This window comes from Arachis stenosperma, chromosome 9, assembly GCF_014773155.1.
Source record: "Arachis stenosperma cultivar V10309 chromosome 9, arast.V10309.gnm1.PFL2, whole genome shotgun sequence".
Classification (NCBI taxonomy): Eukaryota; Viridiplantae; Streptophyta; class Magnoliopsida; order Fabales; family Fabaceae; genus Arachis; species Arachis stenosperma.
The window spans coordinates 8,023,235-8,049,627 of NC_080385.1; the positions used below are offsets into that span (position 1 = coordinate 8,023,235).

The following is a 26,393-nucleotide window of genomic DNA, read 5'->3' on the forward strand; positions in this document are numbered from 1 at the left end:
TGCTGGAAAGCCCAGGATGTCTACTTTCCAACGCCATTGAGAGTGCGCCAATTGGACTTCTGTAACTCCAGAAAATCCACTTCGAGTGCAGGGAGGTCAGAATCCAACAGCATCTGTAGTCCTTTTCAGCCTCTGAATCAGATTTTTGCTCAGGACCCTCAATTTCAGCCAGAAAATATCTGAAATCACAGAAAAACACACAAACTCATAGTAAAGTCCAGAAAAGTGAATTTTAACTAAAAACTAATTAAAACATACTAAAAACATACTAAAAACAATGCCAAAAAGCGTATAAATTATCCGCTCATCACAACACCAAACTTAAATTGTTGCTTGTCCCCAAGCAACTGAAAATCAAAATAGAATAAAAAGAAGAGAATATACTATAGACTCCAAAATATCAAAGAAACTTAGCTCCAATTAGATGAGCGAGACTAGTAGCTTTTTGCTTCTGAACAGTTTCGGCATCTCACTTTATCCTTTGAAGTTTAGAATGATTGGCATCCATAGGAACTCAGAACTCAGATAGTGTTATTGATTCTCCTAGTTAAGTATGATGATTCTTGAACATAGCTACTTTATGAGTCTTGGCCGTGGCCCAAAGCACTCTGTCTTCCAGTATTACCACCGGATACATACATGCCACAGACACATAATTGAGTGAACCTTTTCAGATTGTGACTCAGCTTTGCTAGAGTCCCCAATTAGAGGTGTCCAGGGTTCTTAAGCACACTCTTTTTGCCTTGGATCACAACTTTATTTCTTTCTTTTTCTTTTTCTCTTTCTTTTCTTTTTTTTTTCTTTTTTTTTGTCGTTTTTTTTATATTCACTTCTTTTTCTTGCTTCAAGATTCAATTTGATGATTTTTTGGATCCTCAATAACAGTTCTCCTTTTCCATCATTCTTTCAAGAGCCAACAATTTTAACATTCTTAAAACAACAAATTCAAAAGACATATGCACTGTTCAAGCATTCATTCAGAAAACAAAAAGTATTGTCACCACATCAAACTAATTCAACTAGTTTCAAAGATGAATTCGAAATCCTGTACTTCTTGTTCTTTTGTGATTAAAGCATTTTTCATTTAAGAGAGGTGATGGATTCATAGGACATTCATAGCTTTAAGGCATGACACTAAGATACTAATGATCATGTAATATGACACAAACATAGATAACATAAGCATAAAAATTCGAAAAATAAAGAACAAGGAGATTAAAGAACGGGTCCACCTTAGTGATGGCGGCTTGTTCTTCCTCTTGAAGATCTTATGGAGTGCTTGAGCTCCTTGATGAGCGGATAATTTGTACGCTTTTTGGCATTATTTTTAGTATATTTTTAGTATATTTGGTTGAGTTTTTAGTATATTTTTATTAGTTTTTAGTTAAAATTCACTTTTCTGGACTTTACTATGAGTTTGTGTGTTTTTCTGTGATTTCAGGTATTTTCTGGCTGAAATTGAGGGACCTGAGCAAAAATCTGATTCAGAGACTGAAAAGGACTGCAGATGCTGTTGGATTCTGACCTCCCTGCACTCGAAGTGGATTTTCTGGAGCTACAGAAGCCCAATTGGCGCGCTCTTAACGGCGTTGGAAAGTAGACATCCTGGGCTTTCCAGCAATATATGATAGTCCATACTTTGCCCAAGATTTGATGGCCCAAACCGGTATTCAAAGTCACCTCAAGAAATTCCAGCGTTAAACGCCGGAACTGGCACCCAAATGGGAGTTAAACGCCCAAACTGGCATAAAAGCTGGCGTTTAACTCCAAGAAGAGTCTCTACACGAAATTGCTTCATTTCTCAGCCCAAGCACACACCAAGTGGGCCCGGAAGTGGATTTTTATGTCATTTACTCATCTTTGTAATTCTTAAGCTACTAGTTCCCTATAAATAGGACCTTTTGCTATTGTATTTTTCATCTTTTGATCATGTTTTGATGATTGAACCCTCTTTGGGAGGCTGGCCTCACGGCCATTCCTAGACCTTATTCTTATGTATTTTCAACGGTGGAGTTTCTACACATCATAGATTAAGGTGTGGAGCTCTGCTGTACCTCGAGTATTAATGCAATTACTATTGTTCTTCTATTCAATTCCGCTTGTTCTTGTTCCAAGATATCATTTGTTCTTCAACTTGATGAATATGATGATCCGTGACACTCATCATCATTCTCACCTATGAACGTGTGACTGACAACCACCTCCGTTCTACCTTAGATTGGGTGAATATCTCTTGGATTCCTGATACACGATGCATGGTTGATCGCCTGACAACTGAGCGCTCGCCTGACAACCGAGCCAGCCATTCCGTGAGATCAGAGTCTTCGTGGTATAGGCTAGAACTGATGGCGGCATTCAAGAGAATCCGGAAGGTCTAACCTTGTCTGTGGTATTCTGAGTAGGATTCAATGATTGAATGACTGTGACGTGCTTCAAACTCCTGAAGGCAGGGCGTTAGTGACTGACGCAAAAGAATCACTGGATTCTATTCCGGCCTGATTGAGAACCGACAGATGGATAGCCGTGCCGTGACAGGGTGCGTTGAACATTTCCACTGAGAGGATGGGAGGTAGCCACTGACAACGGTGAAACCCTTGCATAAGCTTGCCATGGAAAGGAGTAAGAAGGATTGGATGAAGACAGTAGGAAAGCAGAGAGACGGAAGGGACCAAGCATCTCCATTCGCTTATCTGAAGTTCTCACCAATGAATTGCATAAGTATCTCTATCTTTATCTTTATGTTTTATTCATATATCACCCATACCCATTTGAGTCTGCCTGACTAAGATTTACAAGGTGACCATAGCTTGCTTCATACCAACAATCTCCGTGGGATCGACCCTTACTCGCGTAAGGTTTATTACTTGGACGACCCAGTGCACTTGCTGGTTAGTTGTGCGGAGTTGTGATAGAGAGTTGAGATTGCAATGAGCGTACCATGTTGATGGCGCCATTGATGATCACAATTTCGTGCACCACTCCTCAATGTCTCTTCCTTGCCTTTGTTGCTCCTCTCTCATGATTCTATGATCTTCTTTAATTTCATAGAGGAGGATGGAATGTTCTTGGTGCTCTACCCTTAGTTGTCCCATGTTGGAACTCAATTCTCCTAGGGAGGTGTTGATTTGCTCCCAATAGTTTTGTGGAGAAAAGTGCATCCCTTGAGATGAATCTCTCCATCTCCCATGGCACGGAGGTGGAAGCTTTTGCCTTCCCTTTCCTCTTTCTAGAGGTTTCTCCGGCCTTAGGTGCCATAAATGGTTATGGAGAAACAAAAAAGCAACGCTTTTACCACACCAAACTTAGAAGGTTTGCTCGTCCTCGAGCAAAAGAAGAAAGAAGAGAGGGAGTGGTGGGGTAGGTGGGGGTCCTGTGGGGTCCACAGATCCTGAGGTGTCAAGGATAATTCATCCATGCACCAAGTGGCGAGCAAAAATGCTCCTTCTGCCAATCCTGGCGTTAAACGCCGGGCTGGTGCCCATTTCTGGCGTTTAACACCAGCTTGGTGCCCATTCCTGGCGTTTAACGCCAGTCTGGTGCCCCTTTCTGGCGTTAAACGCCCAGAATGGTGCCAGACTAGGCGTTAAATGCCCATTTGCTGCCCTTACTGGCGTTTAAACGCCAGCAAGGTTTTCCTCCAGGGTGTGCTGTTTTTCTTCCTGTTTTTCATTCTGTTTCTACTTTTTCAATTGAATTTGTGACTTCCCATGATCATCAACCTATAGAAAACATAAAATAACAAAGGAAAATAATAAATATAACATTGGGTTGCCTCCCAACAAGCACTTCTTTAATGTCAGTAGCTTGACAGTGGGCTCTCATGGAGCCTCACAGATGTTCAGAGCAATGTTGGAACCTCCCAACACCAAACTTAGAGTTTGACTGTGGGGGCTCTGTTTGACTCTGTTTTGAGAGAAGCTCTTCATGCTTCTTCTCCATGGTTACAGAAAGAGAACCTTGAGTCTTATAGTTTGCACTGTCTGCAAGCCACGGAGCTTTCTGAATAGCAAACAATTGCTCATCCGGAAAGGTTTCAGAGATCTCAGTAGGAGGGAGGGATGCTCCTGCTACTGGTTCTATCCGGGACAGGTGATCAGCTACTTGATTCTCTGTCCCTTTTCTGTCTCTTTTTCTATATCAAACTCTTGCAAAAGCAACACCCATCTTATGAGCCTGGGTTTTGAATCCTGCTTTGTGAGTAGATATTTAAGAGCAGCATGGTCAGTGTACACAATCACTTTTGATCCTACTAAATAAGATCTGAACTTGTCAATGGCATAAACCACTGCAAGTAACTCCTTTTCTGTGGTTGTGTAGTTCTTCTGTGCATCATTTAGAATACGGCTGCCGTAATAAATGACGTGCATAAGCTTACCATGCCTTTGTCCCAATACTGCACCAATGGCATGGTCACTGGTATCACACATTAGTTCAAATGGTAATGTCCAGTCTGGTGCAGAGATGACTGGTGCTGTGACCAGCTTAGCTTTCAGAGTCTCAAACGCCTGCAGACACTCATTATCAAAGATAAATGGAGTGTCAGCAGCTAGCAGATTACTCAGAGGTTTGGCAATTTTTGAAAAATCCTTTATAAACCTTCTGTAGAATCCTGCATGCCCAAGAAAGCTTCTGATTGCCTTAACATTGGTAGGTGGTGGTAATTTTTCAATTACCTCCACCTTAGCTTGATCCACCTCTATTCCTTTGTTCGAAATTTTATGCCCAATGACAATTCCTTCAGTCACCATGAAGTGACATTTTTCCCAGTTTAAAACTAGGTTGGTCTCTTGGCATCTTTTCAGAACAAGTGCTAGATGGTTAAGGCAGGAGCTGAATGAGTCTCCAAATACTGAGAAGTCATCCATGAAGACTTTCAGGAACTTCTCTACCATATCAGAGAAGATAGAGAGCATGCACCTCTGAAAGGTTGCAGGTGCATTGCACAGACTAAAAGGCATCCTTCTGTAGGCAAATACTCCAGAAGGACATGTGAATGCTGTTTTCTCTTGGTCCTGAGGGTCTACTGCAATTTGGTTATAACCTGAATAGCCATCCAAAAAGCAGTAGTATTCATAACCTGCCAGTCTCTCTAGCATCTGGTCTATGAATGGTAAAGGAAAATGATCCTTTCTGGTGACTGTATTGAGCCTTCTGTAGTCAATACACATGCGCCACCCTGTAACTGTTCTTGTAGGAACTAGTTCATTCTTTTCATTATGAACCACTGTCATGCCTCCCTTCTTGGGGACAACGTGGACAGGGCTCACCCAGGGGCTATCAGAAATAGGATAAATAATCCCAGCCTCTAGTAACTTAGTGACCTCTTTCTGCACCACCTCCTTCATGGCTGGATTTAGCCGCCTTTGTGGTTGAACCACTGGCTTAGCATCATCCTCCAATAGGATCTTGTGCATGCATCTTGCGGGGCTAATGCCCTTAAGATCACTTATGGACCACCCAAGAGCTGTCTTGTGTGTCCTTAGCACTTGAATTAGTGCTTCCTCTTCCTGTGGATTCAAAGCAAAGCTTATGATCACTGGAAAAGTGTCACCTTCTCCCAGAAATACATATTTCAGGGATGGTGGTAGTGGCTTGAGCTCGGATTTAGGAGGCTTATCTTCTTCTTGAGGAATTTTCAGAATTTCTTTTATTTCCTTTAGTTCCTCCAGATCAGGCTGAACATCTTTAAAGATGTCCTCTAGCTCTGATTCAAGACTTTCAGTCATATTGACCTCCTCCACCAAAGAGTCAATAATATCAGCGCTCATGCAGTCATTTGATGTGTCTGGATGCTGCATAGCTTTGACAACATTCAACTTGAACTCATCCTCATTGACTCTCAGGGTTAATTCCCCTTTTTGGACGTCAATGAGGGTTCGTCCAGTTGCTAGAAAAGGTCTTCCTAGAATGAGAGTTGCACTCTTGTGCTCCTCCATTTCCAGCACTACAAAGTCAGTGGGAAAGGCAAATGGCCCAACCTTGACAATCATGTCCTCAATTATGCATGATGGGTATTTAATGGAGCCATCAGCAAGTTGAAGACATATCCGGGTTGGTTTGACCTCTTCAGTCAAGCCGAGCTTTCTGATAGTGGATGCAGGTATTAGGTTGATACTTGCCCCAAGATCACATAGAGCTTTCTTAGTACAAGTACCCTCTAATGTGCATGGTATCATAAAGCTTCCTGGATCTTGAAGCTTTTCTGGTAAGCTTTTCAGAATGACTGCACTGCATTCTTCAGTGAGAAACACTTTTTCAGTTTCTCTCCAATCCTTCTTATGACTTAAGATCTCTTTCATGAACTTAGCATAAGAGGGTATTTGCTCAAGTGCCTCTGCAAACGGAATCTTTATTTCAAGAGTCCTTAGATAGTCTGCAAAGCGGGCAAATTGCTTATCCTGTTCCTCTTGGCAGAGTTTCTGAGGATAAGGCATCTTGGCTTTATATTCTTCAACCTTAGTTGCTGCAGGTTTATTTCCTACTGAAGTGGTTAGAGAAGCCTGCTTAAGGGGGTTGTTATCAGCACTTGCAAGTGTCTGACCCCTTTGTGGCGTTTGAACGCCAGGATTGGGTGCTTTTTAGGCATTTAACGCCAGATTGCAACCCTTTTCTGGCGTTTGAACGCCAGAAGTGGCTACCCATTGGGCGTTTAACGCCACTTTCTTACCCTTTTCTAGCGTTTGAACGCCAGAATCATTCCTCTCTGGGCTCTTACTGTCCTCAGAGGGATTTTGGGTAGTTGGTTGGTCCTCCTCTGTCAGTTGTTCCTTTCTTAGCTTTCTGCTGCTTTGAGTTGATATATTCAATGTATTCCCACTCCTTAATTTAACAGCTTGGCATTCTTCTGTTATCTGTTTAGATAGTTGCTGTCTTGTCTGATTCAATTGTGCTTCCATATTTTTGTTAGCATTTTTAGTGTCTTGGAGCATCTCTTTAAATTCTGCTAACTGTTTTGTCATCAGGTGTAATTGCTGATGAAGCTCAACCATCTGTTCTTGAGGATTAGGATCAGTGGCTACTGTCATAACTTCTTCTTTTGTAGAGGACTCATTGCTAGAGTACAAATGTTAAATTTTAGCAACAGTATCTATAAGCTCTTGAGCCTCTTCAATCGTCTTCTTCATATGTATAGATCCACCAGCTGAGTGGTCTAGAGACATCTGAGCTTTTTCTGTAAGCCCATAGTAGAAGATGTCTAACTGTACCCACTCTGAAAATATTTCAGAGGGGCATTTTCTTAGCATACCTCTATACCTCTCCCAGGCATTATAAAGGGATTCATTATCCTCTTGTTTAAAGCCTTGGATGTCCAGCCTTAGCTGTGTCATCCTTTTTGGAGGGTAAAATTGATTCAGGAATTTGTCTGATAACTGTCTCCATGTTTTTATGCTTGCTATGGGTTGGTTATTCAACCACCTCTTAGCTTGATCTTTTACAGCAAATGGAAACAGTAATAATCTGTAGACATCCTGATCTACCTCTTTATCACGTACTGTGTCAGCAATTTGTAAAAATTATGCCAGAAACTCAGTAGGTTCTTCCTGTGGAAGACCGAAATACTGGCAATTTTGCTGCACCATGATAATGAGTTGAGGATTTAGCTCAAAGCTACTTACTTTAATGGGAGGTATACATATGCTACTCCCATATGCAGCTGTAATGGGGTTAGCATATGACCCCAGAGTCCTTCTGGACTGCTCAATTCCACTTAGGTCCATGATGGAGAAAGGAAAATGATATCGATTCACAGGTAAAGTAAAAATTTTTTTTTTAATTAAAAGTGACCAAAAATAATGAAATAAAATAAATGGAAAAGAAAATAAAGTAAGATTTCGAAAATTAAAAGAAAATAAAATCAAAGTAAATTGAAAACTAAATTAATTAATCAATTAAAAAGATATGATTGAAAAAAATTAAAAAGATTTTATTTTTGAAAAAGATTTGAAAAGATCAATTTTTGAAATTAGAATTTTGACCTGACTAAAAAAAAGATATGATTTTGAAAATCTTTGACTAAATTAATGCAAAATTTCGAAAAATATGAGTAAAATAAGGAAAGGATATTTTTTTGATTTTTTAAAATTTAATGAGGGAAGAGAAAAACAACAAATTGACACTAAACTTAGAAATTTTAGATCAAAACAAAGAGAACAAACAAGAAAACTTTGAATGTCAAGATGAACACCAAGAACACTTTGAAGATCAAGATGAACACCAAGAACAAATTTTTGAAAAATTTTTAACTGAATAAAAGCACAAAAGACACCAAACTTAAAATTTTTAGAAAATCAAACACAAATTTTCGAAAACTTAAAGGAAAACACAAGGAAGACACCAAACTTAAAATATGAAACTAAAATAAAATAAAAGACTCTAAACCAACAAAAATAAAACAGTCCTAATCTAAGCAACAAGATAAACCGTCAGTTGTCCAAAATCGAACAATCCCCGGCAACGGCGCCAAAAACTTGGTGCACGAAATTGCAATCACACTTTCGCAATCCCGCACAACTAACCAGCAAGTGCACTGGGTCGTCCAAGTAATACCTTACGTGAGTAAGGGTCGATCCCACGGAGATTGTCGGCTTGAAGCAAGCTATGGTTATCTTGTAACTCTTAGTCAGGATATCAAAAATTATCAGGATTGATTGTGAAAAGCAAAAGAACATGAAATAAGTACTTGTTTTGCAGTAATGGAGAATAGGTTGAGGTTTTGGAGATGCTCTGTCTTCTGAACCTCTGCTTTCCTACTGTCTTCTTCTTCAAACACGCAAGGATCCTTCCATGGCAAGCTGTATGTAGGGTTTCACCGTTGTCAATGGCTACCTCCCATCCTCTCAGTGAAAATGTTCAACGCGCTCTGTCACAGCACGGCTAATCATCTGTCGGTTCTCAATCGGGTCGGAATAGAATCCAGTGATTCTTTTGCGTCTGTCACTAACGCCCAGCCCTCAGGAGTTTGAAGCTCGTCATAGTCATTCAATCCTTGAATCCTACTCAGAATACCACAGACAAGGTTTAGACCTTCCGGATTCTCTTGAATGCCGCCATCAATTCTAGCTTATACCACGAAGATTCCGATTAAAGAATCCAAGAGATATCTACTCAATCTAAGGTAGAACAGAGGTGGTTGTCAGGCACACGTTCATAGTTGAGAATGATGATGAGTGTCACGGATCATCACATTCATCAGGTTTAAGAACAAGTGATATCTTAAAATGGAAGCAAGCATGATTGAATGAAAAACAGTAGTAATTGCATTAATCCATCAAGACACAGCAGAGCTCCTCACCCCCAACCATGGGGTTTAGAGACTCATGCTGTAGAAGATACAGTGAAAAATGTGTAAAGTGTCATGAGGTACAGATACAATGTCAAAAGATCCTATTAATAGTGAACTAGTAACCTAGGGTTTACAGAAATGAGTAAATGACAGAAAAATCCACTTCCGGGCCCACTTGGTGTGTGCTTGGACTGAGCATTGAAGCTTTCATGTGTAGAGACTTTTTATGGAGTTAAACGCCAGCTTTTATGCCAGTTTGGGCGTTTAACTCCAATTTTTATGCCAGTTCCAGCGTTAAACGCTGGGAATTCTAAAGCTGATTTGCAACGCCGGTTTGGGCCATCAAATCTCGGAAAAAGTATGAACTATTATACATTGCTGGAAAGCCCAGGATGCCTACTTTCCAACGCCGTTGAGAGCGCGCCAATTGGACTTCTGTAACTCCAGAAAATCCACTTCGAGTGCAGGGAGGTCAGAATCCAACAGCATCTGTAGTCCTTTTCAGCCTCTGAATAAGATTTTTGCTCAGGACCCTCAATTTCAGCCAGAAAATACCTGAAATCACAGAAAAACACACAAACTCATAGTAAAGTCCAGAAAAGTGAATTTTAACTAAAAACTAATTAAAACATACTAAAAACATACTAAAAACAATGCCAAAAAGCGTATAAATTATCCGCTCATCACTTGTTTGAAATATATGTTAGGTATTCTCGGTTTGGCTGTCAATACATCGGCCGTTCGCCGGAGTGTTAGCATGTCCCTGTATCGTCGCTTTCGCGCTGAACTGGTGTCACCTCCGCTTGCGAATCCCCCAGAGATGCAATTGATGACTCCCCTGGTCGGTGGGGGTAGGGTTCTGGCTTTATCCGAGGTGTGCTGAGCTCGCTCCTGACGTCAATCGCTAGGGTCGTCAGAGGTCCCCCTTGCTTTGCTGTTGATGTACTTGTCTAGGTGTCCTTGTCTTGCTAGTCTTTCCAGGAGGTCTTTTGTGACCACGCATTCATTAGTGGTGTGGCCGAACTTCTAATGAAAGGCGCAGCGCTTGTACTTATCCACATATCGTTGGTCTTGATATGAGCCGGCTCTGCTCGGCGGCTTTATCAATTTGTTATGTAGTATCTCCTTGATGATGTCTTCCCTCTTGGTATTGAATCTGGTGTAGGAGTCATATTTGGGTGTCAGTCTGAAGGGCTTGTTAGTGTCTTTGGCGTTTGTCCTATCCTCGTCCCTTTTGTTCGGCTGCCTTTCACTCCTCCGATTTTCCCGTAGTTCTTCTATTTCGATTTGCCCAGTCACTTTTTCTCGAAACTCCTCCAGTGTCTTTGGCTTTGCTACCGCAATTGCTTCTTGGAATTTCCCCGGGCGCAGACCACTCTTTATGGCGTGCAGTTGAACTTCCGGGTTAAGGTCGGGGATCTCCATGGCCACCGTCGTGAAGCGAGTCATATAGTCCTTCAGGCTCTCGTGCATTCCTTGTTTGATAGTACTGAGATAGTCTGAGTCTCGTACGTAAATCTTGGAAGCCGCGAACTGATTGATAAAGAGTTTGGAGAATTCGTTGAAACTTGTTATTGAACCTGCAGGCAAATTGGAAAACCACAACAGCGCAGCACCGTCTAAAAAAGTAGGAAAAGAACGACATAATATGGGATCGGAATCGCTATTGAGGAACATCATGGACTCAAACTTAGTCACATGAATCTTAGGATCTCCGATCCCTTTATAAGGTACCAGCGTCATAAGGAGCGTAAAGTTCTGAGGCATTTTAAAGCTCATGATTTCCTCAGAAAAGGGGTTAGCTCGTCCCCTTCCGGTCTTCGGGGTTTTCTCCTCTGTTTTGGCATTGGATTCTGACTGGTGTTCATTTTGCTGATCAGTGTTTACTTCCTTGTCGACATTTTTCCTTTCACCTTTGTTTTGCAAGGTGGCTAATAGTTCGGCCATTCGCTGATTTTTTGCCAGTAATGCTGCGTTCGCAGCTACGAGGTCGGGACCAGCTTGTTGATGGGTGCCCGATTGATCCGTCATGCTTCAGTTCCTGAAAAAATAAGGAAAAGCACAAGGTATGTGGGGGTTATACTCTAAAGTGAAGAAAAAATCGGGCCCCACGGTGGGCGCCAATTGTTCCGTCCAGAATACGCCGCCGAAGTATGGTCGGCGTCGCGACTGTGGGAGGACTCGGAAGCGTTCTCCTACGAACCTTTGACCTCGGCGTGGACCCTGCAGAAAGGACTCTGACGCTCAAGTCAGTTACCAGAATAATAAACTCACAATAAATAACGTTAAGAAGATAAAAAATGAGAAGTAAGAAGTAGATAATGATTGTTCTGTGTGTGTTTGGCGAGTTAGGTTCGCCTGATTAAATAGGTTGAGCTTTGAGTCATGCTCGGTGTTGTTGTTAGTAGGATTAGATTCCTAAGTTCTGTTACCCAAGGATCTCGGTATAATTTGAATTAATGGATTTATTCTCAGTTGCGTAGTTTTGGTTGCCGAAGATAATGGGAGATATTGCTGAGGATATCGGTAAGGTACACTATGTATTATTAATTCTTGGAACTTAATGATTAGTGTATATGATAAGATAAGATAAGGTAAAATAATGGTGTAGGATCCTTATGATATAAGTCTTTGATAGTTAAAATTTTATCATTTTAGGTTTTTGAGTCTCTCTATCTTTGATTTTTTTTAAAAAAAGAACTTAGCTTTATTTTTTACCATAGATCAGTGAACTTTTTATTTCTAATATTAAAGTGATAGTGGTGTTTTTTTAAAATGTGAATTGTTAGGGTATTATATTCAAATGTGGAATAGTTTATTAACTAAAGAAGCAGAAATCGGACCGTTCGATTTATTAGAGGTACAGAAATCAGACTGTCCGATTTCTAGAGGTACACAAATCGGACCGTCCGATTTGTGTTAAAAAAAAATTAAAAAATTTGAGGTACAGAAATCGGACCCTCCAATTTGTTTACTTTCTACAATTTTAAAAAACACAAAAAATTACAATATTAAGGTATATTAGTACTTCTACTTCCATAACAAAAAAAATTAGCCTAGATCGGTGGGGAGTTCTAATAAAGATGAAAATAAAAATAACTATTCTAATAACAATATAATTATTATGAAGGAGAATATATTTTTCTTGATTTAATGAAGTAGTTCCTTTAAAATGAATGATTTAGATTTGGCATTAATTGGACTTTTACAGTAACGATAAAAGGATGTTAACATTTCATTCAAATGATGAGTGAATGTTAGAATTTTTCTATATATGCATTTGGTAATCTATTTATTTGCACTAGGTATTATTATCTTACAACCAAATGACTTTTTATATATTATGAAATTTTTTTCCAATTTAATTGTTGAATCATACTATATTAACTCAATAATTTTGTTTGTCAAATTTTAGCATTTGGATATAAATAAACATGTAATATAATAATTCATATTTATTCATATTTTTAATATTTTTTATGTGAAAATAAATTAAAGTGGTGTGATAAAATATTAAAATTTTGTATTCTTAAAATTAAACACTTCTTTTTATGAGTATAAAAAATACCTTTGTTACAATTTTTTTTTTTCTGAAATAAAAAGTGCTCAACACAACAAGGTGGAGTAGTAGAACAAGCGTAACAGGCTACTCAACGTACAAACCATCATTAATCAACTAAATAAGTAGAGATTCCTCTAGTCATCTTCGGCATTGCCATCAACAACCAAGAGGTTCACCACCAAGCCACTCGTTGAACATCATAAAGGATCTGTTTATTATGTCCATCACCCCTGAGCCTTTATTATTGAAGACTCTATCATTCCTTTCTAGCCAAATTACCCAGATAACAGTAAAAAATCCAGTCAACCACCGCCTCTGCTCATTCTTTCTTGATGAAGCATTTGTCCAGCTCTCAAAGTGTTGTTTTAGCGTACCCGGTATAGTCCATATCCTTCCAAGAGCGAATAGCCATGCACACCACACCTGCCAGGTGATCTCACAGCCAATAAAAAGATGAGCAGCAGACTCAACAGACTTACAACATAGAACACATAAATTATCATGCTGGTCAATGACACCTAATTTGCATAGTGATGAGCGGATAATTTGTACGCTTTTTGGCATTGTTTTTAGTATGTTTTTAGTAGATTTAGTTAGTTTTTAGTATATTTTTATTAATTTTTAGTTAAAATTCACTTTTCTGGACTTTACTATGAGTTTGTGTGTTTTTCTGTGATTTCAGGTATTTTCTGGCTGAAATTGAGGGCCCTGAGCAAAAATTTGATTTAGAGGCTGAAAAGGACTACAGATGCTGTTGGATTCTGACCTCCCTGCACTCGAAGTGGATTTTCTGGACCTACAGAAGCCCAATTGGCGCGCTCTCAACGGCGTTGGAAAGTAGACATCCTGGGCAATGTATAATAGTCCATACTTTGCCCGAGATTTGATGGCCCAAACCGGCGTTGCAAATCAGCTTCAGAATTCCTAGCGTTTAACGCTGGAACTGGCATAAAAATTGGAGTTAAATGCCGAAACTGGCATAAAAGCTGGCGTTTAACTCCAGAAAGAGTCTCTACACGAAAATGCTTCAATGCTCAGCCCAAGCACACACCAAGTGGGCCCGAAAGTGGATTTTTCTGTCATTTACTCAATTCTGTAAACCCTAGGTTACTAGTTCACTATTAATAGGATCTTTTGACATTGTATCTGTACCTCATGACACTTTACACGTTTCTCATTGTATCTTCTACAGCATGAGTCTCTAAACCCCATGGTTGGGGGTGAGGAGCTCTGCTGTGTCTTGATGGATTAATGCAATTACTACTATTTTTCATTCAATCATGCTTGCTTCGATTCTAAGATATCACTTGTTCCTAAACCTGATGAATGTGATGATCCGTGACACTCATCATCATTCTCAACTATGAACGTATGCCTGACAACCACCTCCGTTCTACCTTGGATTGAGTAGATATCTCTTGCATTCTGTAATCGGAATCTTCGTGGTATAAGCTAGAATTGATGGCGGCATTCAAGAGAATCCGGAAGGTCTAAACCTTGTCTGTGGTATTCTGAGTAGGATTCAATGATTGAATGACTGTGACGAGCTTCAAACTCGCGATTGTGGGGCGTTAGTGACAGACGCAAAAGAATCACTGGATTCTATTCCGACCCGATTGAGAACCGACAGATGATTAGCCGTGCTGTGACAGAGCGCGTTGAACATTTTCACTGAGAGGATGGGAGGTAGCCATTGACAACGGTGAAACCCTACATACAGCTTGCCATGGAAGGATCCTTGCGTGTTTGAAGAAGAAGACAGTAGGAAAGCAGAGGTTCAGAAGACAGAGCATCTCCAAAACCTCAACCTATTCTCCATTACTGCAAAACAAGTACTTATTTCATGTTCTTTTGCTTTTCACAATCAATCCTGATAATTTTTGATATCCTGACTAAGAGTTACAAGATAACCATAGCTTGCTTCAAGCCGACAATCTCCGTGGGATCGACCCTTACTCACGTAAGGTATTACTTGGACGACCCAGTGCACTTGCTGGTTAGTTGTGCGGGATTGCGAAAGTGTGATTGCAATTTCGTGCACCAAGTTTTTGGCGCCGTTGCCGGGGATTGTTCGAGTTTGGACAACTGACGGTTTATCTTGTTGCTTAGATTAGGACTGTTTTATTTTTGTTGGTTTAGAGTCTTTTATTTTATTTTAGTTTCATATTTTAAGTTTGGTGTCAATTGCATGCTTTTGTTTTTCTTTTAATTTTCGAATTTGCATGTCTTTAGTCCCTTTTTGATCTTTAAAAAAAATTCTAAGTTTGGTGTCTTCTTTGTGTTTTTCTTTAGGTTTTCGAAAATTCATGTTTGATTTTTTGAAAGATTTTAAGTTTGGTGTCTCTTTGTTGTTTTTATCTTTCCTCTTTTCAAAAAAAATATATATACATATATATCTTGATTACTATTCACATCAATTCCCTTTTCTCCATCATGGACATAAGTGGGAATGAACAATCCAAAAGGACTCTGGGGTCATATGCTAACCCCATTACAGCTGCATATGGGAGTAGCATCTGTATACCTCCCATCAAAGCAAGCAGCTTTGAGCTAAACCCTCAACTCATTATCATGGTGCAGCAAAATTGCCAGTATTCCGGTCTTCCACAGGAAGAACCTACTGAGTTTCTGGCACAATTCTTATAACTTGCTGACACAGTACGTGATAAAGAGGTGGATCAGGATGTCTACAGATTATTACTGTTTCTATTTGCTGTAAAAGATCAAGCTAAGAGGTGGTTAAATAACCAACCTACAGCAAGCATAAAGACATGGAAACAGTTATCAGACAAATTCCTGAATCAATTTTACCCTCCAAGAAGGATGACACAGCTAAGGCTGGACATCCAAGGCTTTAAACAAGAGGATAATGAATCCCTTTATAATGCCTGGGAGAGGTATAGAGGTATACTAAGAAAATGCCCCTCTGAAATGTTTTCAGAGTGGGTACAGTTAGACATCTTTTACTATGGGCTTACAGAAAAAGCTCAGATGTCTCTAGACCACTCAGTTGGTGGATCTATACATATGAGGAAGACGATTGAGGAGGCTCAAGAGCTTATAGATACTGTTGCTAGAAATCAACATTTGTACTCTAGCAATGAGTCCTCTACACAAAAGGAAGTTATGGCATTAGCCATTGATCCTAATCCTCAAGAACAGATGGTTGAGCTTACTCAACAATTACATCTGATGACAAAACAGTTAGCAGAATTTAAAGAGATGCTCCAAGAGACTAAAATTGCTAACAAGAACATAGAATCACAGTTGAATCAGACAAAACAGCAGCTATCTAAACAGATAACAGAAGAATGCCAAGCAGTTCAACTGAGGAGTGGGAAGACATTGAATAACACTGCTCAAAGTAGCAAAAAGTCAATAAAGGAGCAATTGACAGAGGATGGACAAACCACTATCCAAAATCCCTCTGAGGACAGTAAGAGCCCAGAGAGGAATACTATTGGCGTTCAAACGCCAGAAAAGGAGGGAAAGCTGGCGTTAAACGCCCATTCCCTGCCCAGTCCTGGCGTTCAAAAGCCAGAAATGGGGGGAAAAGTTGGCGTTAAATGCCCATTTTCCACCCAATCCTGGCGTTCAAACGCCAGAGGGGAACCAGACACCTGCAAGTGCTGATAGTAACCCCTCTAAAAAGGCTTCTCCAACCACTTCTGTAAGGAATAAACCTGCAGCAACCAAGGTTGAAGAATATAAAGCCAAGATGCCTTATCCTCAGAAACTCCACCAAGCGGAACAGGACAAGCAATTTGCCCGCTTTGTAGACTATCTAAGGACTCTTGAAATAAAGATTCCGTTTGTAGAGGCACTTGAGCAAATACCTTCTTATGCTAAATTCATGAAGGAAATCTTAAGCCATAAGAAGGATTGGAGAGAAACTGAAAAGATATTTCTCACTGAAGAATGCAGTGCAGTCATTCTGAAAAGCTTACCAGAAAAGCTTTAAGATCCAGGAAGCTTTATGATACCATGCACATTAGAAGGTGCTTGCACCAAGACAGCCCTGTGTGACCTTGGAGCAAGCATCAATCTAATACCTGCATCCACTATCAGGAAGCTTGGGTTGACTGAAGAAGTCAAACCAACCCGGATATGCCTCCAACTTGCTGATGGCTCCATTAAATATCCATCAGGCATAATTGAGGACATGATTGTCAAGGTTGGGCCATTTGACTTTCCAACTGACTTTGTAGTGCTGGAAATGGAGGAGCACAAGAATGCAACTCTAATTCTAGGAAGACCTTTCCTAGCAACTGGACGAACTCTCATTGATGTACAAAAAGGGGAAGTAACCCTGAGAGTCAATGAGGATGAGTTCAAGTTGAATGCTGTAAAAGCTATGCAGCATCCAGACATACCAAATGACTGCATGGGCGCTGACATTATTGACTCTTTGGTGGAAGAGATCAATATGACTGAAAGTCTAGAATCAGAGCTTGAGGACATCTTCAAGGATGCTCAGCCTGATCAGGAAGAACCAGAGGAAACAAAAGAATTTTTGAAAATTCCTCAGGAAGAGGATAAGCCTCCCAAACCTGAACTCAAGCCACTACCACCATCCCTGAAGTATGCATTTTTGGGAGAAGGTGACACTTTTCCAGTGATTATAAGCTCTGCTTTAAATCCACAGGAAGAGGAAGCACTGATTCAAGTGCTAAGGACACACAAGACAGCTCTTGGGTGGTCCATAAGTGATCTTAAGGGCATTAGCCCGGCAAGATGCATGCACAAGATCCTATTGGAGGATAATGCCAAACCAGTGGTCCAACCACAGAGGCGGCTAAATCCAGCCATAAAGGAGGTAGTGCAGAAAGAGGTCACTAAATTACTAGAGGCTGGGATTATTTATCCTATTTCTGATAGCCCCTGGGTGAGCCCTGTCCAAGTTGTCCCCAAAAAGGGAGGCATGACAGTAGTTCATAATGAAAAAAATGAACTGGTTCCTATAAGAACAGTCACTGGGTGGCGCATGTGTATTGACTATAGAAGGCTTAATACAGCCACCAGAAAGGATCATTTTCCTTTGCCATTCATAAACCAAATGCTAGAAAGACTAGCTGGTCATGATTATTACTGCTTTTTGGATGGCTATTCAGGCTACAACCAAATTGCAGTAGACCCTCAGGATCAAGAGAAAACAGCATTCACTTGTCCTTCTGGCGTGTTTGCCTACAGGAGAATGCCTTTTGGTCTGTGTAATGCACCTGCAACCTTTCAGAGATGCATGCTATCCATCTTCTCTGATATGGTAGAGAAATTCCTGGAAGTCTTCATGGATGACTTCTCAGTATATGGAGACTCATTCAGCTCCTGTCTTAACCACCTAGCACTTGTCCTGAAAAGGTGCCAAGAGACTAACCTGGTTTTAAACTGGGAGAAATGTCACTTTATGGTGACTGAAGGAATTGTCCTTGGGCACAAAATTTCAAGCAGGGGAATAGAGGTGGATAAGGCAAAGGTAGAGGTAATTGAAAAATTACCACCACCTGCCAATGTTAAGGCAATCAGAAGCTTTCTGGGGCATGCAGGATTCTACAGAAGGTTTATAAAGGATTTTTCGAAAATTGCAAAACCTCTGAGCAACCTGCTAGCTGCTGACACACCATTTGTGTTTGACACACAGTGTTTGCAGGCATTTGAGACCCTGAAAGCCAAGCTGGTCACAGCACCAGTCATCTCTGCACCAGACTGGACATTACCATTCGAATTAATGTGTGATGCCAGTGACCATGCCATTGGTGCAGTGTTGGGACAGAGGCATAACAAGCTTCTGCACGTCATTTATTATGCCAGCCGTGTTCTAAATGACGCACAGAAGAATTACACAACCACAGAAAAAGAGTTGCTTGCAGTGGTCTATGCCATTGACAAGTTTAGATCCTATTTGGTAGGATCAAAGGTGATTGTGTACACTGACCATGCTGCTCTTAAATACTTACTCACAAAGCAGGATTCAAAACCCAGTCTCATAAGATGGGTGTTGCTTCTGCAAGAGTTTGATATAGAAATAAGAGACAGAAAAGGGACAGAGAATCAAGTAGCTGATCATCTGTCCCGAATAGAACCAGTAGTTGGGGCGTCCCTCCCTCCTACTGAGATCTCTGAGACCTTTCCAGATGAGCAACTTTTCGCCATCCAGGAAGCTCCATGGTTTGCAGATATTGCAAATTACAAAGCTGTGAGGTTCATACCCCAGGAGTACAGCAGAGTGCAAAGACGGAAATTAATTTCAGATGCCAAGTACTACCTATGGGATGAGCCATATCTCTTTAAGAGATGCGCAGACGGAATAATCCGCAGATGTGTACCCAGAGAGGAAGCACAAAGAATCCTATGGCATTGCCATGGATCACAATATGGAGGACATTTTGGAGGTAAGCGAACAGCAACCAAGGTCCTCCAATGCGGATTCTACTGGCCTACTCTCTATAGAGATGCCCGAGAGTTTGTGCGTAACTGTGACAGTTGTCAAAGAGCTGGTAACTTGCCTCATGGTTACGCCATGCCTCAGCAAGGGATCTTAGAGATTGAATTGTTTGATGTATGGGGAATTGACTTCATGGGTCCCTTCCCACCATCATACTCAAACACTTATATTCTAGTGGCAGTAGACTATGTATCTAAATGGGTGGAAGCAATTGCCACACCCAATAATGATACCAAGACCGTGCTGAAATTCCTCCAGAAACACATCTTCAGCAGGTTTGGTGTTCCCAGAGTACTGATCAGTGATGGAGGCACCCATTTCTGTAATAAACAACTGTACTCTGCTATGGTTAGATATGGAATTAGCCACAAAGTAGCAACTCCGTATCACCCACAGACAAATGGGCAAGCTGAGGTCTCTAACAGAGAGCTCAAAAGAATCCTGAAATGGACTGTTATTGCCCGTAGAAAGGATTGGGCAAGGAGCTTGGATGATGCTCTGTGGGCATACAGAACAGCATACAAGACTCTTATCGGAACCTCTCCATACCAACTGGTGTATGGGAAGGCCTGTCATCTGCCCGTGGAACTGGAACATAAAGCCTACTGGGCAACTAGATTCCTAAACATGGATGCTAAGTTAGCTGGTGAAAAAAGATTGCTCCAGCTAAATGAGCTAGAGGAATTCAGACTCAATGCCTTTGAAAATGCAAAAATTTATAAGGAAAAGGCAAAGAAGTGGCATGACAAGAAATTGTCATCCAGAGTCTTTGAGCCAGGACAAAAGGTCTTGCTTTTCAACTCTAGGCTCAGATTGTTCCCAAGAAAGCTTAAGTCCCGCTGGAGGGGTCCGTATGTGATTACAGGAGTATCACCATATGGATATGTTGAGCTTTAGGATACTGATTCTGACAAAAAGTTCATTGTTAATGGATAGAGGATCAAGCATTATCTTGAAAGCAATTTTGAGCAAGAATGCTCAAAACTGAGACTTGAGTGATTTACAGTGAAGGTCCAGCTAAAGACAATAAAGAAGCACTTGCTGGGAGGCAACCCAGTGATTAGAAGGGTATCTGTTCTGTCTAATCAAGATTTAATACACATTCCTAAAGGGCAATTATCAAATTTGAAGGAATTCACAGAGTTACAGAAGGACTCAGTGTGAAAAGCAGAGAAAAAGAGCTTACTGGCGAAAAAACGCCAGTAAGAGGTACTTTGGGCGTTAAACGCCAGAATGGGCACCATTCTGGGCGTTTAACGCCAGGAATTGTGCCATTTTGGGCGTTAAACGCCAGAATGGGCAGCATCCTGGGCGTTTAGAAAAACGCCCAGTGATAAAGGGATTTCTGGCGTTTAACGCCAGCCAGGATACCTGGCTGGGCGTTAAACGCCCAATTAGGCCACCAAATGGGCGTTAAACGCCAGAATGGATACCATTCTGGGCGTTTAACGCCAGAAAGGCAGGGGGAGGAGATTTTGTTCCCACTTCAAATTTTTTTCAAACTTTCTTGTTTTAATCCATATCTTTTTACATAAACACATTACAAACCTTCATCATTCACCTTCCAATTTCACAAATTAGAATCCTCTTCAAATCTATTTCAAATCCTTTCCTAGACTCTTTCAAAAAACTCAATCATCTCCTCAAAATTTTTCCATATCTTCTCAAATCTCCTTCAAATTTTTGAAAATCTCTCCTCCTCTCCTATTTAAACACGTTCGGCCACCCTCCCTCCCCACACCATTCAAATTTGCTCTCCTCTTCTCTCCCCTCTTTGCCTTCTTTTGCTTGAGGACAAGCAAATCTCTAAGTTTGGTGTGCTTTCCGTGATCACTAGGCCAAGATTTATCAAGATCATGGCTCCTAGAGGGAAACAAACCAATTCAAGAGGCAAGAAAGAGAATAATCCAAAGGATGTTTGGAGTCAAGAGAAGTTCTTAACCAAAGAACATGCAGACCATTACCACAAAATAATGGGTCTGAGGTCAGTGATCCCGGAAGTCAAATTCAATCTGAAAGAAGATGAATATCCGGAGATCCAAGAGCAAATTCGAAACAGAGGATGGGAAGTTCTAACCAACCCTGAGACAAAGGTTGGAAGGAACATGGTTCAGGAATTCTACTCAAATCTGTGGCTGACAGATAAGCAGAGAATGACTGGAACTGCTTTTCATACCTACAAAACCATGGTCAGAGGGAGAGTTATTTACTTCCATCTGTACAAAATAAGAGAGGTCTTCAAATTGCCTCAACTGCAAGATGATCCTGAATCCTTTAATAGGAGGATGGTGAGAGTAGATAAAGGGTTGGATCAAGTTCTAGAGGACATATGCCTCCCTGGAACTAAATGGATAACCAATTCAAAAGGTGTCCCAAACCAACTCAAGAGAGGAGACCTCAAACCAATTGCAAGAGGTTGGCTAGACTTTATTGGGCGTTCCATATTGCCCACTAGCAACCGTTCTGAGGTCACCATCAAGAGAGCAGTGATGATTCATTGCATTATGCTTGGAAAAGAAGTGGAGGTTCATCATCTGATTGCTTGTGAGATCTACACAATTGCAAATAAGAATTCCACTGAAGCCAAACTGGCTTACCCAAGCTTGATCTCCTTGCTCTGTAAAGAGGCTGGGGTGAAGATGGGAGTAGATGAATTCATACCCATTGAACATCCAATCACCAAGAAGTCAATGGAAGGACAAATGCAAGACAATTCTATCAAAAAGAGGGCGCAGGAGTTCCTCCCTGAATTTCCTGAAATTGACTACTGGGCCAGCCTAGAAGCATCTATCACCAAGTTGCAAGAAACTATGGAGCAACTTAAGGAAGAACAGCAGAATCAGAACTGCATGCTCTGCAAATTGCTGAAGGAACAAGAGAAGCAGGGGCGTGAACTTCAAGAGATGAAACGCCAAAAGCTCTCCCCTCAAGTGGAGGGAGCATCCACTTCTCAAAATCAAGGTTGTTGAGTCCTAACTCTGTGATAACCTCTATCATTAGGAGCCTATTTAAATTTTTTGTTTTCTATTATTATTAGTTTTATCTTATATCTATTTTTGAGTCTTGTTCTTAGTTCATGATTAATAAAATTTAAAGTTCATGTCTTAAAGCTATAAATGTCCTATGAATCCATCACCTCTCTTAAATGAAAAATGCTTTAATCACAAAAGAACAAGAAGTACAGGATTTCAAATTCATCTCTGAAACTAGTTGAATTAGTTTGATGTGGTGACAATACTTTTTGTTTTCTGAATGAATGCTTGAACAGTGCATATGTCTTTTGAATTTGTTGTTTTAAGAATGTTAAAATTGTTGGCTCTTGAAAGAATGATGGAAAGGGAGAACTGTTATTGAGGATCTGAAAAATCATCAAATTGATTCTTGAAGCAAGAAAAAGCAAAAAAAAAAAAAAACAAACGAAAAAAAAGAGAAGAGAAAAAGAAAAAGAAAGAAATAAAGTTGTGATCCAAGGCAAAAAGAGTGTGCTTAAGAACCCTGGACACCTCTAATTGGGGACTCTAGCAAAGCTGAGTCACAATCTAAAAAGGTTCACCCAATTATGTGTCTGTGGCATGTATGTATTCGGTGGTAATACTGGAAGACAGAGTGCTTTGGGCCACAGCCAAGACTCATAAAGTAGCTATGTTCAAGAATCATCATACTTAACTAGGAGAATCAATAACACTATATGAGTTCTGAGTTCTTATAGATGCCGATCATTCTAAACTTCAAAGGATCAAGCGAGATGCCAAAACTGTTCGGAAGCAAAAAGCTACTAGTCCCGCTCATCTAATTGGAGCTAAGTTTCTTTGATATTTTGGAGTCTATAGTATATTCTCTTCTTTTTATTCTATTTTGATTTTCAGTTGCTTGGGGACAAGCAACAATTTAAGTTTGGTGTTGTGATGAGCGGATAATTTGTACGCTTTTTGGCATTGTTTTTAGTATGTTTTTAGTAGATTTAGTTAGTTTTTAGTATATTTTTATTAGTTTTTAGTTAAAATTCACTTTTCTGGACTTTACTATGAGTTTGTGTGTTTTTCTGTGATTTCAGGTATTTTCTGGCTGAAATTGAGGGTCCTGAGCAAAAATCTGATTTAGAGGCTGAAAAGGACTGCAGATGCTGTTGGATTCTGACCTCCCTGCACTCGAAGTAGATTTTTTGGAGCTACAGAAGCCCAATTGGAGCGCTCTCAACGGCGTTGGAAAGTAGACATCCTGGGCTTTCCAGCAATGTATAATAGTCCATACTTTACCCGAGATTTGATGGCCCAAACCGGCGTTGCAAATCAGCTTCAGAATTCCCAGCGTTTAACGCTGGAACTGGCATAAAAATTGGAGTTAAACGCCCAAACTGGCATAAAAGCTGGCGTTTAACTCCAGAAAGAGTCTCTGCACGAAAATGCTTCAATGCTCAGCCCAAGCACACACCAAGTGGGCCCGGAAGTGGATTTTTCTGTCATTTACTCAATTCTGTAAACCCTAGGTTACTAGTTCACTATTAATAGGATCTTTTGATATTGTATCTGTACCTCATGACACTTTACACGTTTCTCATTGTATCTTCTACAGCATGAGTCTCTAAACCCCATGGTTGGGGGTGAGGAGCTCTGCTGTGTCTTGATGGATTAATGCAATTACTACTGTTTTTCATTCAATCATGCTTGCTTCGATTCTAAGATATCACTTGTTCCTAAACCTGATGAATGTGATGATCCGTGACACTCATCATCATTCTCAACTATGAACATGTGCCTAACAACCACCTCCGTTCTACCTTAGATTGAGTAGATATCTCTTGGATTCTGTAATCGGAATCTTCGTGGTATAAGCTAGAATTGATGGCGGCATTCAAGAGAATCCGGAAGGTCTAAACCTTGTCTGTGGTATTCTGAGTAGGATTCAATGATTGAATGACTGTGACGAGCTTCAAACTCGCGATTGTGGGGCGTTAGTGACAGACGCAAAAGAATCACTGGATTCTATTCCGACATGATCGAGAACCGACAGCTGGATAGCCGTGCCGTGACAGGGTGCGTTGAACATTTCCACTGAGAGGATGGGAGGTAGCCATTGACAACGGTGAAACCCTACATACAGCTTGCCATGGAAGGAGCCTTGCGTGTTTGAAGAAGAAGACAGTAGGAAAGCAGAGGTTCAGAAGACAGAGCATCTCCAAAACCTCAACCTATTCTCCATTACTGCAAAACAAGTACTTATTTCATGTTCTTTTGCTTTTCACAATCAATCCTGATAATTTTTGATATCCTGACTAAGAGTTACAAGATAACCATAGCTTGCTTCAAGCCGACAATCTCCGTGGGATCGACCCTTACTCACGTAAGGTATTACTTGGACGACCCAGTGCACTTACTGGTTAGTTGTACGGGATTGCAAAAGTGTGATTGCAATTTCGTGCACCACATAGTCTCTCCTTAATGTTTACCCTCTCAACCAAAACAAACTATGAAAATAACTTAATCTTTGGTGGAGCGAATCCCCTCCAAATAGCACTAGTAAAGCTATAGCTAGTAATTTCCTCCGGGAGTGCTTCCTCCTGCATCACCTGCACAAAGGAGTTAGTAGTAAAAATACCAGTTTTATCATATTTTCAGACCACCCTGTCCTCCCTCTCAGTTGTTATTCTTACTGACTGCAAGACCTCATGGAGTTGGTGTAATAGCTCCAGCTCCCACTGAAATAATTCTCTCCTCCATTGGAAACTCCAGATCCATTCTAACCCATCCCAGAACCCGCATTCCCCTATAACAGATCCTGTGAGGTTTGAAACCGAGAAAAGTCTAGGAAACATCTCTTTCAACCTTCCACCAGGTAGCCAGACATCCTCCCAGAACTTGATTGTTCTGTCATTCCCTACATCCATAGATAAGCCTCTTATCATCTTTTCTCTGATTTGCGGCTCCCTGATCTGGAGCTGACAGATATCTCTCCAAGGGCCTCCTCTTGTAGGAATAGGCTGGCCACACAGCATCGCAGTGGGATTCATGCTGTTACAAGAGCATACTACTCTCTTCCATAAAGGGCAGTCTTCTTTCGAAAATCTCCACCACCACTTGAACAGAAGGGCTGTATTCCTAACCACTACATCTCCCACTCCTAATCCACCCGCCTTCCTAGGAGCCATCACTATCTCCCATCTCACTAGTGGCATCCCTATCTTCCCATCCTCCTTACTTCATAAGAACCGTCTTTGCATGGAGATCAACTTTTCTACTACTGCCTTGGCATCTTGTATAGGCTGAGATAGTATATAGGTAGGCTATTGAGAACGGACTTGATGAGAACTAACTTGCCTGCTTTATTGAGAGTCTTCGCCTTCCACAAGCTCAACTTTTCTTCCACCTTATCAATCACCGGTTTCCAAGTTTTAACTAACCTTGGATTCGTTCCCAGAGAGATTTCAAGATATCGGACTGGTAGAGAGGCTTCCTTACATCCCAATAGTTGACACATCTGTCCCGTCCAACGCTGTTCACAATTAACTGGAATGAAATTGGACTTCTCAAAATTAATACTCAACCCGGACATCAGTTCAAAGCAACACAGTAAGCGCTTGTAATTTCTGATAGTCTCTTCCTCTGGAGGGCAGAACAGTATAGTATCATCCGCAAACTGCAAGTACGACAGCTCAATGTGATCTCGTCCTACCAAAAGTGGAGAAATGCGCCCGTTTGTTATCGCCTCTCCAATCATCCGATGAAGGACATCAACGACTAGCACAAACAGAAAAAGACATCAGCACCCTACTAAAAATAATAGTTTTATTCTATTAACATTGTTTTTAATTAATTAGAGTAAATAGTACTCTCTTTTTTACAATACTCTTTACTATTAGATTATTCTCCATTCTTAATTAGTTACCACTTCTATGACTTGAGAGTAAACGACAAAGAGATGGAGGGCAGAGAGAAGATTGAAAAAAAATGAATAAAGAAAGATTGGCGCGAATTATTTTTTATATTAGGATAAAAATAATGTTTTTTAGGATTATGGACTATAAAGATGTTATTTTTAAATGTGAAAATTTTTATTTAAAATATAAAAATTGGATCTTTTGATTTTTTTTGGAAATAAAAATCAGACTA

General features: G+C 40.5%; 2 protein-coding genes across 2 annotated transcripts; both read right to left on the minus strand.

Moving 5' to 3' along the window:
• Positions 1-10,309: 10,309 nt before the first annotated feature.
• LOC130948989 (uncharacterized) lies at positions 10,310-11,314 on the minus strand. The gene has a single exon (XM_057877834.1). It carries the CDS (start codon positions 11,312-11,314, stop codon positions 10,310-10,312), a length of 1,005 nt encoding a protein of 334 aa, XP_057733817.1.
• Positions 11,315-25,521: 14,207 nt separating this feature from the next.
• LOC130948990 (uncharacterized) lies at positions 25,522-26,001 on the minus strand. Its single transcript, XM_057877835.1, has one exon. It carries the CDS (start codon positions 25,999-26,001, stop codon positions 25,522-25,524), a length of 480 nt encoding a protein of 159 aa, XP_057733818.1.
• Between the last annotated feature and the right edge of the window lie 392 nt (positions 26,002-26,393).

Bases quoted from the DNA above. Each gene is read 5' to 3' on its own strand.
- LOC130948990 (XM_057877835.1), bottom strand. From the start codon at position 26,001: ATGATTGGAGAGGCGATAACAAACGGGCGCATTTCTCCACTTTTGGTA.
- LOC130948989 (XM_057877834.1), bottom strand. From the start codon at position 11,314: ATGACGGATCAATCGGGCACCCATCAACAAGCTGGTCCCGACCTCGTA.